Here is a 14728-nt window from a genome sequence, read left to right on the forward strand (position 1 = left end):
TCTTTTAATGGATTTATATCATTGCATGCATTAAACATTGTGTAAATTTATTACAAAACACAGAAAATGCCAATTCCAAAAACGGAGCCTTGTGCAATAACAGGGATGTTTTTTAGTATTGGTTTTATAGTATAATGTCACATAGTTAAATTGTCTCTTTTACTTTATTTACCAATATTTTACATTATTTCTGAATGTAATAATAAAATGTGATTTATACACCAATGCAACTTTTTCTGTGTGTGTGTTTCTCTCAACAATACAAGTTTGACCTTTATTTGTTTTTTTCTGAAAAATATGGCACACTGCAAATAAATACCATTTGAACAAAAAAATAAATGAATGAATAAATAAATTAATTAATATATAAATAAAATATATATATATATATATATATATATATATAATGTTCAAAACTCACATCAAGTTTAGCTTAAATCACTGTTATAAGCCCAGCTGTAGAATATTTTTTACTTTGATCATCACATTAAATACAAAACTTTTTGCTGTCAAGTTTCAGTTTCTACATTATTTAAACAGCTATTTTTGAACAGTTTACATTAGTTTGCAGCAGAGCTTTGAGTTTCTCTTCTGTCAGACTGAAAGAAGATTTTGTACCTCGATTTGTTCTGCTTCAATGATACTAAAAATCATTAGTGTCACTGACATTATAAGGGTTTAAAACTGATTGATGAGATTGTTTTCTCACCTGAACTCTTGACAGTATATGTGACTGAGGTCTTGACTTGATTTCTGTGAGTAACTTTGCATCTCCACTCTCTGTTGTCATCTTCATTCAGGAGTGTTGTATTCAGAGTGATGTTACAGTGTCCTGGAGCTGATATCTGATATCTGGAGTCTGATATTGTCAGTTTAACACCAGCCTGATTCACCCAGAACAGCTGAATTCCCTCAGAACGACCCGAATCATCACAAGAGACTCCAGCAAATGAATACAACTGACAGTAGAGAGTCACAGAGCTGCCTGCACTGATCTCAGTCTGTGAGGATGATGAAGAGACTGAAACACAAAATAACACACAAATCACACACTTTTCAATCATCATGAGAGTTTAAATGAAGAACTAGATAAAAAAGCCGGAACAGAAAGTTTTAAGAAGTTTGAAAAGTTTTACGTTTGATGGTTTTCAGTCTGAAATAGTTTGAATTCTAAAGTTTAACGTTTACGTACGTAAGGTTAACGTTTGGATGTTTTGAAGGCAATACAGTCTGTCAGAGATAGATAGAATGTTGTTAGCATGTTATTAACATGATTAACATGTGACTAGCATGATGTTATAATGCTTAGCAAGTTACTAGCATGATTAGCATGTTGTTAGCATGTTATTAGCATGACTAGCAAGTTACTAGCATGATTCTGGTTGCTAGGCATAGATAGACAGATAGATAGATAGAGAGATAGACAGATAGATAGATAGATAGATAGATGAGTTTGAATGAGTTTAAATAGATTAGAAATACAGTACATAGAAGGGAAGTTTGATTGAGTCTCAAAGGATTCTGGGAGTTTTGACAGTTGGAATTTGAAAAGTGTTGCTCATTTGAACATTCCGTCAATGTAAGTCTATGGGATTTTTCCCAAATTTAATCATCAGTTTTAGGAAAACCGTAAGTCAGATCAGTTAGAAAAGATACAGCAACTAACTTCAGATCAGTCTGAAGATCTGGACTGAGTTTGGAGTTTGTAGAGTTAAAGTGTCGACAGATTTAGTCTCAGAAGAAAACAGCAGATCAGTAAGTAATTTGCCCTTTTTAAATTGATCATATAATCATAAAATTACCATGAAGAACATGCAGATAAACACGTGCATCAGTTCCTTGTTGTTCGTGTTCTCCATTCACACCTGTCCATTGTTGGCAGGTGTAAGATCCATAATCTTCTTTTATGATGTTCTTGATGTTCAGAGAGCAGTCAGACCCCAGACTCAGTCTCTCATGATCTCTGTGTCTTTCTTCTTTATCCCTAAACCAATCAGTTCAACTGCTGCTGAATGTCTGAAACTGTTATAGATCCATGTAGTTGATTTGCAGTCATGAAGATGATTATTACAGGGCAGACGGACATTTTCACCAGAACTGATGAACACATGATCATCATTCACTCCACTGGTACCTGAAACACAAGAACATTTGACTGATTATTATTAATATAATATAATCAGTGGTGTAGTGGTGCCTGTAGAAGTGGGTATAGTCTTAAGTTTATTTAATAAACTGATCATGTTGAAATGAACTCTTTCCCAGACTAATTAAACTAAATGTCTTGTAGAGAAAACAGAGATTTGTTTACCTGTGAGAAGTGAAGAGAGAATGATCAGTCCCAGCAGACACAAATGACACTTATCAGCCATTTTCTCTTTCTGTCAGTCTTCCTCTTCATTATATGCTCACAACTCTTTCTTTAAATACTATCAGCTCTTCCTGTGTTTGTTCACTTCCTCTGATCTGACTGAGTGTTTAAATGCTGTTATTTAGTGACACAATGTCAGTCATAATGGAGAAGTGTGAGAACTGAGATCAGTTCAGGCAGTTTTAACCTGCAGTCATTCTGTAAACACCTCAATCTGTTGAATCTTCCCTCGAGAGCTGAGCACAGACTGTTACTGGTGTTGTGTTGAACTCTGTTTCTTCTATATTTCCTATGAACTGTCAAACCATAACCACTAATCAGACAACAGCGTCTGTGAAACATGTTCTTCAGTGTGAGAACTGAATATTGTTGATCAAACCACATTTGCTCTGAACACAATCTTTAGGCTGTTCTTCACTTTACTGTTAGTTTCACTTCTTTCTTTTATCAGTTTTCTGCATTTCTAAAGCACTTTAAGTTTTTTTCTTCCTTTCAGCACTAATGTTTGTCTTTTGTCTCTTTGTGTTGTGGTTTGTGATCTAGTGTTTTCAGAAGTGTGTTACTGCTGACTGTGGGAACTCAGTTAGTTTGACCACACTAGTTTAACCCACACAGATCTGAGATCATCTCTGGACCCAGTTTGGACTGATAGCTGTGAATTTTCACACATTCAGATCACAGTTCCTCTTCCTTCTTTTACTGTTTCTACATCTGAATTTCTCAACTTTTTCCTCTGTATAAATGTTTGCTGCAGTCTGATTATGAGTTCAGTGTTAGTTTAATCAGTGCAGTTTATTTAAAATCTTTATTTCAGTGTTTTCACGTAAGACAGAGTTCATCATCCAAACACCTGAATTTGAAAGACCTTGATTAGTTGATTCAGGTGATTTAATTAGAGTTGAAAAGTGTTTCTCCAGGAGCAGGAATGATGAATCTGATGTACAGTAGCACATATACTCTATTTCTGCTCTAAATCCATCAAACTGACCATCTGATGAAAATGAGCACATCCTATATGAGGATGACCAACTTCTCATGATACTTAAGACTCTCAGTGAAGACTAACAGTAATTATGGAATCATCATATTCCATATGAAGTTTTACAGTGATGTTTTGCATTGATTCCAGAGTCAAGACCTTCTTACAATCTAAAGATGTCTGCACTTTCGTAACTAAAATAGTGTATTAATTATAGCAGTTGCAATGTTCAGAGCTGTGATCTCACTGTTGAGGTTTGGAAACATGTTATCGCTGAGTGTGGTCAGGTTATCTGAACCCAGATTAGGCTGTCAGGGATCATGGACTATTCTGTGTGTTTTTCTTAATTTTCTCTTGTGTTTTCCTATGCCAATATTTGGTTTTCCTGTTCCTGTTTCTCTGTGCCTCCTTAGTTTTTGTTTGTTTCATTGGATTTTTCTATGTCTCTTCACTCTAACGAACTGTGACAGAACAGCGGACCAAGAAAAAAATTAACTGGGCCAAGGACTTCCTCCTTGAATTCCATCAGGAGGGAAGATCTTTGGAGCAGTATGTGGAGGAGTTCCTGAGCCTCTTACATCTGGTGAGATGAAACGATTCCATGATCAACGCTTGCTTCCAGATGGAACTAGATAATGATCATTTGTTTTGCTTTCTGAGTTTTTGTTGATGTGGAGGATCCTAATCCTCCTCCAATCCGGAAGCATGCAAATGCTCCATCTCACCACCAGCCAGCACCCTCTACATACAGCTCCAACAAGCCTGCTCCCTCTATTTGTCTCACATTTCCCTGTGTCCTCCAAAGCTCCTCAGCCCAGAACTGCCGGCCCCAACCAAGATAGCTGCCTCACCTGAGTCCCCGGCCACTTTAGAGTCCGCTCCAGAGGGCCACATGGACATTTTGGACATGATGCTCCCGCCAGAGTTTTACGCCCCAGCCCTCCTAAGTCTCCTCCATCTCCACTGGTTCCATCCAGTCCTCCAGTGCTTGCGCCCTCCAGACCTCACTCTTCCTGAACTCTTATGGGCCTGAACTATCTGCTCCACCATGTCTCCCCAAGCTCCTTGATCCATCCTTGAACTATCTGACCCACCATGGCTCACCAAGAATTTTTTTTTTTTTTTTGCCCATGGCAGTAGTGGCTCCACCATGGCCTCCTGAACTACCTGTTCTGCCTTGGCTCCTTGAACATTCTGCTCCGCCATGGCTGCCTGAGCTCCCTGATCCACCATGCTCTCCCAAACTATCTGACCCACCATGGCTCACCGAGCTTCCTGATCCCCCTCTTGAGGCCTTCTATGTCTACCCTTGGGTTCCAGCCTCCAGGGCACCCACGTTCAGGGTCATGGACTATTCTGTGTTTTTCTTAGTTTTCCCTTGTGTTTTCCTATACCCATATTTGGTTTTCCTGTTCTTGTTTCCATTGTGTCCCAATTGATTTCCAGGTGTGTCTCATCTTTCTCCCCCATTAAGTTGTATACTTAAAAAGTGTTTTGTTCAGTTCCTTTTGTCTGCTGTTAAATGTCTTTTATTGCCTGTTTCTCTGTGCATCCTTAGTTTTTTTTGTTTCACTGGATTAGTTACATTAAAGACTGTCTCGTTTATGATTATTCTACATCTCTTCACTCCAACAAACCAAGGCAATGATGCTGTGAATCTGAATAATTCTGATGCATTTCCTCTTTTTCTTTCAGTGAGCTGCTGTATGCTACTCTATAACTCCTTTTAGTAAACAATGGAATAAGTTCAGGCAGTTAGTAAACTTATTATAATTAAATCAACATTCAACTGCCATCAATTTTAATCAAATTTCTATGAAACTTAAGTAATCTACTGCATTTGAGCAGATTACTTTAACTTCCACAAGTCCTTCTTTCAAATCTTATTTTATTCTGTTCACTAATTTTATATATTGGATTTATATTAATTCACAACCAAATATCTGAGAGCTTCAAAGTGTTTAGGGCTCAAAGCAGTAAAATAATTAGTAATTAAATAATGACTGAAGGGGAATCTGCTTTCAAGGGCCCAAAGAAATGAATCAACAAAAACAAACTTGTGGAAGAATATTTTCAAGAGTCTGTTTGTGTGTGAATGTCACAGTCACAGTGTTACTAGTCTCATCTTCAGACAGCAGAACACACACTCTGTTGGTTATATATAGTGGGTGGAGATGACATCAGTCCAACCTGATTGGCTGCTCACTAAAAGCAGCTTCCATTGGTCCGTTTGTGTCTGAATGGGCGGGACTTGGCCTGAATTAAATGAGCATCAGACTTTGCTTTGTGTTTACTGTAGTGTTATATTGTATTAACACACAGTGTGAGCAAGTATCTTTAATCTCAAACAAACTTTACGTTCATGATATTTACATTTGAAATTATTTTTGGCCAATAAAAATTCCAAACCCAATAAATTTGCTCTTTCAATCCAGCTGTGAGAAAAGGTGTGTGGAAGTCATAAGTGTATCAAAATATGTTTCTGAACTAACCACAACAGAGTTGAATTAATTATTACGAAGATTAATCGTTTCATTATTTGTTAATCTTTGTTGCTTTGCTTCACAATTGATCACATCCTCACATTACCAACTAATAAAAGGTAAATCACCTGAGGTGAGAAAATAAACAAAGGCTTAGCATGGCCTGACAAAACATGAAGCTAACATGACTTACCAAAAGTAGCTTGACACAAATATAATACACACAAAAAAAGAAGCAAGGCAAACATGAGGGTCTAAATATAAAACTATAGGGAACACATGATGAAAGCAACCAATGACAGGACAGAACTAATGAACAGGAACCAATGAACAAACAGAACTGAAAACCACATGACAGGACAATGAACCAATGAGAACATAACACATGGACTATTGATGGAAGAAACAAAGCTTTTCAAAGCTTTGAATCAACTGAACCAGTTGCTTCCAAAATGATTCATTCTTTTGAAGTAACAAAAAGAAAATGTTTTATAAGAGAAGTCACTGATTTTTAGTGACAGGTGTGATTCCGCTTACTGCACATTTCATTCATTCCTATGGTATCCGTAAATGGTAATTGAGTATTGCACAACAAGTTAGCCGTTAAACTTTCTTCAGTAGTAAGTAATACAGACCTTCTCATCTCCCTATAGTGAGACAATGGCCGTTTCTCAAATGGAAGGCTGCATCCTCCGGAGGTCGTATTTGCGGACTGCCTAAGTCATTAAGCCTGGTTTATTTCAGTTAACTGAGTATTACATTCACGAGTCATAAGCATGTTACAACATTTAATGCTTCACTAAGAATAATGGTAAAATTTATAACCGGTAATATTATAAAATAAGATCTTTATGACGCATGCAGCCTACAAATGCGACCTCCGGAGAACGCAGATTTCCATTTGAGAAATGGCCATAATCTGACACATGAGGGCAAGGAAGAAACATGGCTGCAGAAAGTGACCAAATAAAAGACATGGCCAAAAACACAGCTGACAATATGTAAAAAAAAATATCAGAGCAAAGGTGAATTTTTAAACACAACTGCAGAGATTTTATTAAGAATATTAGTAGCAATCATCCACAATAAAAAATACATTAAAAAAAACAAAAAACGCTAAAAATAAGAATGTATAAGACCAAAGCAGCTCCATCACACAGAACAGAGAGAGGAATATTCTACAATCTTTTCATTACTGTATTTAATATTATATTTAAAGCAGTTTATATACCAAACACACACACAAATGGGTTTGAACACTGCAATAAAAAAGAAAATAATAATAATAATAATAAATAAACCTTGCATAGTAGTTCATTAATTTCATTTCAAAAAGATAAAGGTGCTATTACTATTCCTTCAGGGTGGTCAGGGTTTATTTGTTTGCTGAGAAGAAAAAAAAAGAAATAAATAAAATAAACTGACGAACAATCCTCTATAGGTTTTTGCTGTTTTAAACATTGCTGCAGTTTGTTTGAGGAAGAGAAACTCACCAGCTCTTCTTGCACAGATGATCTGAAGAAGAATCACAGTAGGAGCAGCAAACACTGCAAACTCAACAATAATCACAATCACTGCAGGAAAGATGTGTGGACCGATGATAGACACAACCAGGAGAAAAACACAGATTTAATCTGTGAAAACTGTGAATGAAATCAAAGGTATAAAACAACAAACAATGCAAAGACGTGTCATACCTCTGAATAATGATCCAGCAGTCCTACTGACAGTTTCAGCTGGATCTGTGCTCATGTCTGTTAGTTCAAACACAGTGAACATATAAACCAAACATCATTATCATCATCATCATCATCACATCATACTTGAGATTTGCATCACAGAAATTATAAATATATACTGGAGCCTGTGTGAATTTTCACTGCTTCATGAGTCTGTCATCTATTATCATTTAAGATATCACTTAGGAGCCTTTTATGCTCAAAAATGGCACTGGTTACCATGAAGAAATTTATGGCTCATTTATGTGCAACCCTTTGAATGAAATATATCATTAATTAAGAGTTTTCTGAAAGTGAGAATGGAAAGTTAGTTTCTCACCTGAACTCTTGACAGTATATGTGACTGAGGTCTTGACTTGATCTCTGTGAGTAACTTCACATCTCCACTCTCTGTTGTCATCTTCATTCAGGAGTGTTGTAGTCAGAGTGATGATACAGTGTCCTGGAGCTGATATCTGATATCTGGAGTCTGATATTGTCAGTTTAACACCAGCCTGATTCACCCAGAACAGCTGAATTCCCTCAGAACGGATCAAATCATCACAAGAGAATCCAGCATATGAATACAACTGACAGTAGAGAGTCACAGAGCTGCCTGCACTGATCTCAGTCTGTGAGGATGATGAAGAGACTGAAACACAAAATAACACACAAATCACACACTTTTCAATCATCATGAGAGTTTAAATGAAGAATCTGCACTTTTTAAACTGACCACATAATCAGAACATTACCATGAATGACATGCAGATAAACACGTGTATCATTTGCTTGTTTTTGGTGTTGTCCATTCACATCTGTCCATTGTTGACAGATGTAAAATCCAGAATCTTCTTTTGTGATGTTGTTGATGTTCAGAGAGCAGTCAGACCCCAGACTCAGTCTCTCATGTCTCTCGATGTCTTTCTTCTTTTCCCCATGGGCAATCAGTTCAACTGCTGCTGATTGTCTGTTATTACAGATCCATGTAGTTGATTTGCAGTCATGAAGATGATTATTACAGGGCAGACTGACATTTTCACCAGAACTGATGAACACATGAGTCTCATTCACTCCACTGGTACCTGAAACACAAGAACATTTGAGTGATTATTATGATATATATCAATACATATAGCGTATAGCGTTAGTTCTGGCAGGTCACGTGAGTCAAACATCAGCTGACTCTTAGCTCTTCTTCTTCTTCTTCTTGTGGGGTTTAATGGCGGTTGGCAAACCAACTTAAAGGTGCATTCCCACCACCTACTGGAAAGGAGTGTGGAGCACTTGATGGTTGGATTGGAGATGCTAATCTACTAACTTTAGTAAGAATGAGGGGAGAGAAAGGAGGGGGTAAAGAAGACAGAGAAAGAAGATTAAAAAAAAAAAATACTTATGTGTATATATCAACATAAATTAAATTCTATTGATCAAACCAGTCTCTTTCAGAAAAATAAATAAATCGTGGAATATTTCTATTTGTTTTGATCCATCTCCTAACACCTGCATTGATATTTTGTCTGTCCCCAACTTATTTAATGCCTTAGTTAACTGCAATCTTTGCCTTCCGTAAGCTCACACTCCATTATTACATGTTCAATATTTTCATCTTGTCCACACTTGTCGCATTTCCCATTTTCATGTTTTCCTACTCTGTATAATGATTTATTTAAAAAACAATGCCCTATATGCATTCTAGTGATCATTGCATCTTCCTTCCTATTTCCAACACTTTTTCTCATTTTTCCAACTTTTCCTTGTATCTTGTATAAATGTTATCCAGTTGATTTACATTCCCATTCCTTTTGCCATCTTTTCCTTACACCGCATGCTATCATACTTTTAACTTCATACTTTTAATCACATTGATTGCCTTTTGCACTTATCTGTCACTTTTTGGATATGAGTATTAAAATACAGTTTTGCGTCCATCCAGATTCCCAAAAATCTTGCAACTGTGACTTGCTCCAACTGTTGCCCATATATTTGAATATTAACTTTTGGATTTGTTCTTTTCCTTGTAAAACATATCATTTGGGGTTTGTTCACTGAAAAGCGAAATCCCCATTTATTAGCCCAATTTTCTACTTTTCCCACAGCTGACTGTATACATTTTTCCAAATACTTTACATTACGTTCCCTTTTCCATAGTGCTCCATCATCAGAATATAAAGACCTCCCTATACCCATATCAATTTGATTCAAAATATTGTTAATCATTATGTTAAAAAGAATTGGGCTACAAACACTTCCCTGAGGTGTACCATTCTCTATTTCATATACAGAGGATAGTGCAGCTCCCACTCTGACTTGAATAGTTCTCTTACTTAAAAAATCATTATCCAATTGTACATTCTTCCCTTTACTTTAATTAATAGACCCTCTTTCATATCATATGCTTTTTCAACATCAAAAAACACTCCAATCACTACTTCTTTATTTACTTGCGCCTTTCTTATCTCATTTTTCAGATGTAAAACAGAATCCATAGTATTTCTTCCTTTTCTAAAACCACTTTGGTAAGTTGATAAAAGATTCTCCTTCTCTAGCACATATACCAATCTGTTCATAACCATACATTACTCTCAGCTGATCGCATCTACCTATAGGAATAGGACACCTATCACAGTACTGCTATATAAGCTCTATTCCGTATTATTCGGCAGCTTTTCACTTGCTCAGGAGCAAAACACCCTCCTCCATCTCCAACAGTAATTTGATTATTAAGATTAATTTTAGTAACGGAGTAATTCAACGCGTTATAATTTCCAAATGAGTAATTAGAGTATAGTTACAATCATGTGTTACCGCTACGTTACATCATTGCTGACAAAATGTGAATATAATCATGTAGATTATAAAAAGGGTGTTGTCTAGCACACGCAACGTCTTTTACCTGAGAACTACTTTGACTGTTAAGCGCCTGTGAGGCGGATTCTACCAATGAAAACATAGTCAACATGGAGAGAGGAAAGCACGCGTTCTGTAGCTGGAAATACAATCATTATTTTTAGTTTATTTCTGTCAAAGGAAAGAACATTATTGTGCGTTGTCAATTAGAGGGGAATAAATTATTTTCAACCGTGAAAAACTTCCTATCCAATTTAAAACCTCTGAAAGGGCAGCACGACACATTAAAACTTACTGAGATCGTACCGCGCCACTCTCTGTTGCGTCGAGCCCAGCGAGAGTGGTCTCTTATCCACCGGCACTGGACTCGACGCAGAGAGTACAAGACTTGATGGGCGAGTGCAGGTGCGGGCGCAGGTGTGGGCGGGCAGAAACTCATGTGTGTGCGGGATGCGACAGAATAAAATGATTCGCGGGACTCCCGCAAAAAAGAACTGTCTAAACTTAACATATCTAAACTAAATGAATTGCTATTCATGTATTGCACAAAAGCAACAAGAACAACTATATAAAACAAAACGATTAACAGGGGTAAGTATAGGCAGAGTTTCTATTTATAACATGTGTTTGCAGCTTTGAACGATGTTGATTTCTGAAATGCAATGGACAATCAGAGAATCCACTCACTGCTCGAAATGCCGTGCATTCTGCAACCACACACGGAGCAGCCTATTGCTTTTAGTTAAAATAACAGCAGTTTGTGAATGTTGATGCTTTAATAACAGATATTTTATCAGAGCGTTTATGCTGGGATGGTAGGCAACACATATTGTGTATTCTCAAAAATATATTATGCTATTTTACTCAATATGATATTATTTTACTTAAACATATAATGTATGGTTATAACAATAATCAATAGACTGATCAAAATGCTGATTGTAACAATACTGGATGTCATAACACAGATTGAGAGTCTTATGGTGTTAGGTAGCGCCGGTGATTTCCACTGGACCATACCAGTGAACTTAAGCTAACCTATGAACTTTGGGTGATTTCCAATATATGACAGATACATGAAAACAGGTTTGATGTATGTCCCATGTGACCACCTCCAACCGATTGGAGACGGCGGAATAAAGTTATTATTATTTTTTTTTTTTAAAAATGTCTGATCTAGCCAAATTCCACCATTAAAAATGGGCCAGGTGGGCTAGTAATTAATTGTGGCAAACCAGACAGGCATAACCAATAAAAAACTGGAATTACCAATTTTGGTGAGCATGGATAGGTATAAGAACGGATACCCGGACAGACGGAGACTAGATGTGGTAACTGTTGTCTCGGCTTTGTTGGTTTGTTCAATAAAGTGTTTTGACATCTGGACTCGAGCTTCATTGACTTTATTGAGAAAGTTCATCAACTTTGCTCCAAAACACACACAAGTTCACGTAAATCTCGCGAATGTACAGGAAAAAAGTAATGTAATGAGTAATGTAACTAATTACTTTTGAAATAAAGTAATCAGAACCATAATTTGTATTACTTTTCAAAGGAGTGATTAGTAATTTAATTACATTTTCAGAGTAACTTGCCCAACACTGATCCCCAACTCCTCCTTTTGCCACAGTCAGGACTTGGCTTCTGATATTCCTCATTGAATCAGATTCCTTTTATCTGAATAATGTCTTACACTTAAATATCATTAAGTACATTAATTATATCTGCATGTTCTGTTCTGTTTACCCTGGGGGTTTATTATTGCTGCTCTCCCTGCTCATTCATGACATGCTGCATGGGTGAGCAGGGAGTTTTTTGCCCAGAACAGAACCATGCCGCCAAACCAAACTGTATGCTAACTGTCCATCATTTTGACAACAGTGGTCCTGACAGAAATTAAGCTTCATGAACAAACTTCTGTGTCAGCAGGTCATTCTCAGTGTCAGATGTCAGTGCATTCAGAATAAAACAGTATTTGTAATTGTGACTCTGAGATCAGAACATGAATAAAGAATAAAGAATGTTCAAAGCATGTTGTGTGTATATTTATACTGAACTCTTTAAAGAGCATGAAGAAATGTGTTTACCTGTGAGAAGTGAAGAGAGAATGATCAGTCCCAGCAGACACAAATGACACTTATCAGCCATTTTCACCTTCTGTCAGTCTTTCCAGATCCTCAGCAGCTTCAGAATTCAACCTGCTATAAGAAAGAAGAGGAAATACCAACAGAATTTATTCCCATCAGTCTCATCTGGGTTTAGAGATGATCTTGGCTCTATTGTGGGTTAAACCAGTGTGGTCAAACTAACTGAGTTCCCACAGCTGTGGAAAAGGCATTGCTCAATTTAAACTAGACAAAAGATTGCACAAGCAGTGTCACCAAAATACACAGACTAATTGAGGATAATACAAATCTTTCACATATTGTCTTCAACAAGGTTGAGAACATTTTTCGAACTGTCATTGGAAGCTGATTGGATGCATTTACAGTTACATAAATCACCATCAACTCTGTTTAACCTCCACATCCCAGCAGTGTGTTCATGAGTTAAAACCCTCTGAACTCTGGTTTACCAGGAAGAGGTTGTTTGTTCTCACTCGTCTCACACTGGTCAGATCATCAGACAGGATGAGTTCTGGATTTGCAGTGTTTGGAGCAGAGGACGTACTTTCTGTGGAAACTGAAGTTCAACCCACCAAAGATAATGATGGTGCACTTTTACACCTCCATAATGGAGTCCATAGTCACCTCCTCCATCAGCATGTGCTGCAATGATGCCACTGCCCAGGACAAAAGCAGACTGTAATGTGTTATTCACTCCGCTCAGAATCTGTTTGGCTGCAATCAGAAACTGTTCACTTCCAGAACCTGAAGCAGTTAAGACTGAGTTTGACCCGTCTCACACTGGACACAAACGCTTGAGGCCTGTCCCTCCAATAGGAGGATGTGCTTCATCAGAACCAGAACCTCATGCCACTCACAAGATCAACATTGGTTCCTGAGTAAACCTCTTCTGAGCTTGTTTTTAACCCTTGTATGGTGTTCATATATTTGTTTCTCAGCCAGTGTTTGTGGGTCTGGTGGACCTGCTGCATTTTTGGCTTTTTAATTCAACACAGTTAAAAAAAATGATGTTGAACTACTCAACAGATCTTTACTTCATCCCAATTACAAACAAATGTTTGGCTAATATTTGCCCTTTTCCTTTCTTAGATCACATTTATAAATTTAAGTGCTACAGCCTTGTGCGGGAATGGCAGGGGCAGAAACACACAACTCACACTTACACTCACACTCTCTCAGTCTCTCTCACACACACATATACTTACACATACACACACATAAACATGCATGCACATACTAATAGCAGGCCCAGACAATAGGGGGACAGAGTGAAGTTACACAGGACCTAAAATTTCCACTCTTTTATTGGCCCCGGGTCTTTTAAGTGGGTGTACAGTGAGCGGTCATTGAAAATTTGTTCTGATGTATGTTCTTCACAGAAAATGAGCCAAGGCCAATGAGTAAGGGCTAAAATATGTAATGATTTAAAAACAAATACTAGAATTTTTAAATGTATTCTCAATTCCATTGGCAACCAATGCAAAACATATAAAATAGGGGTGATACGTTCAGATTCATGCAGCGTTATGAACTATTTGTAAAGATCAATGGATGAGTGGTCGACTCCATTACTGAGTGAATTACAGTAATCTAGGCGTGATTAAATAAAGACATGAATTACAGTTTTAGAGAGAGTAAAGGTTTAACTTTTGCAAGGTCTCTTAATGGAAAAAGCATGATTCAACCTCAGCGTGAATTTGTTTATCAATTCGTGAATTGTTTATCAGAGGGAACATGTATAATAAAAAAATGATTAGGAGCAAGAATGGATCCTGTTGGAAAACACCACAAGAAAGATGTGCTGCAAATGAAGAATATTGTCGTTCTTGGTTAAATAATTTTGGAAAATACCACTGTATTTAAAAGATACAACAAGATTTGCAAGTTTCCTTTTTACAATAGGCTACTTGTCAGTGACGTACAGTAGGGCCAACGCTGAAATAACTGCTGGCCTGTCTGTTTCCACTAAAAATAGATAAAAGATGTTCATCAGCAAAACTGCATAAATGTCGATCAACTCTAAAATATTTATCTGAGAACTATTTTAAAGTTTTTTAAAAAAAATTTTCATTGGATTTTTTGATAGCTTTATTATAAAACAATAAAAGAATATTTTTAGCAATAAAAATTCATGTGTATGGCACAAATGGTATTTAAATTCCATATCTCATATTTCTTGTAGCTTTGACAGTGTTAAACAT

The 14728-nt window shown here is 36.9% G+C and overlaps 1 protein-coding gene and 1 pseudogene across 1 annotated transcript in view; both read right to left on the reverse strand.

Annotated features, from left to right (window-relative positions):
* LOC127158008 (uncharacterized) overlaps positions 1-12549 on the reverse strand; it is a 57614-nt gene extending 45065 nt beyond the window's left edge. Inside the window, exons 1-3 of the mRNA XM_051101166.1 lie at positions 12489-12549; positions 8307-8636; positions 7892-8203 (exon numbers count right to left, since the gene is read on the reverse strand). Coding sequence (XP_050957123.1) covers positions 7892-8203; positions 8307-8636; positions 12489-12549 — 703 coding nt within the window. The remainder of the gene's footprint in view (positions 1-7891; positions 8204-8306; positions 8637-12488) is intronic.
* The window catches only part of LOC127158007 (neural cell adhesion molecule 2-like), a 122523-nt pseudogene that overhangs the window by 86695 nt on the left and 21100 nt on the right, over positions 1-14728 (reverse strand).

The sequence above is a fragment of the Labeo rohita genome, unplaced genomic scaffold (assembly GCF_022985175.1).
Source record: "Labeo rohita strain BAU-BD-2019 unplaced genomic scaffold, IGBB_LRoh.1.0 scaffold_130, whole genome shotgun sequence".
In the NCBI taxonomy this organism is placed as follows: domain Eukaryota; kingdom Metazoa; phylum Chordata; class Actinopteri; order Cypriniformes; family Cyprinidae; genus Labeo; species Labeo rohita.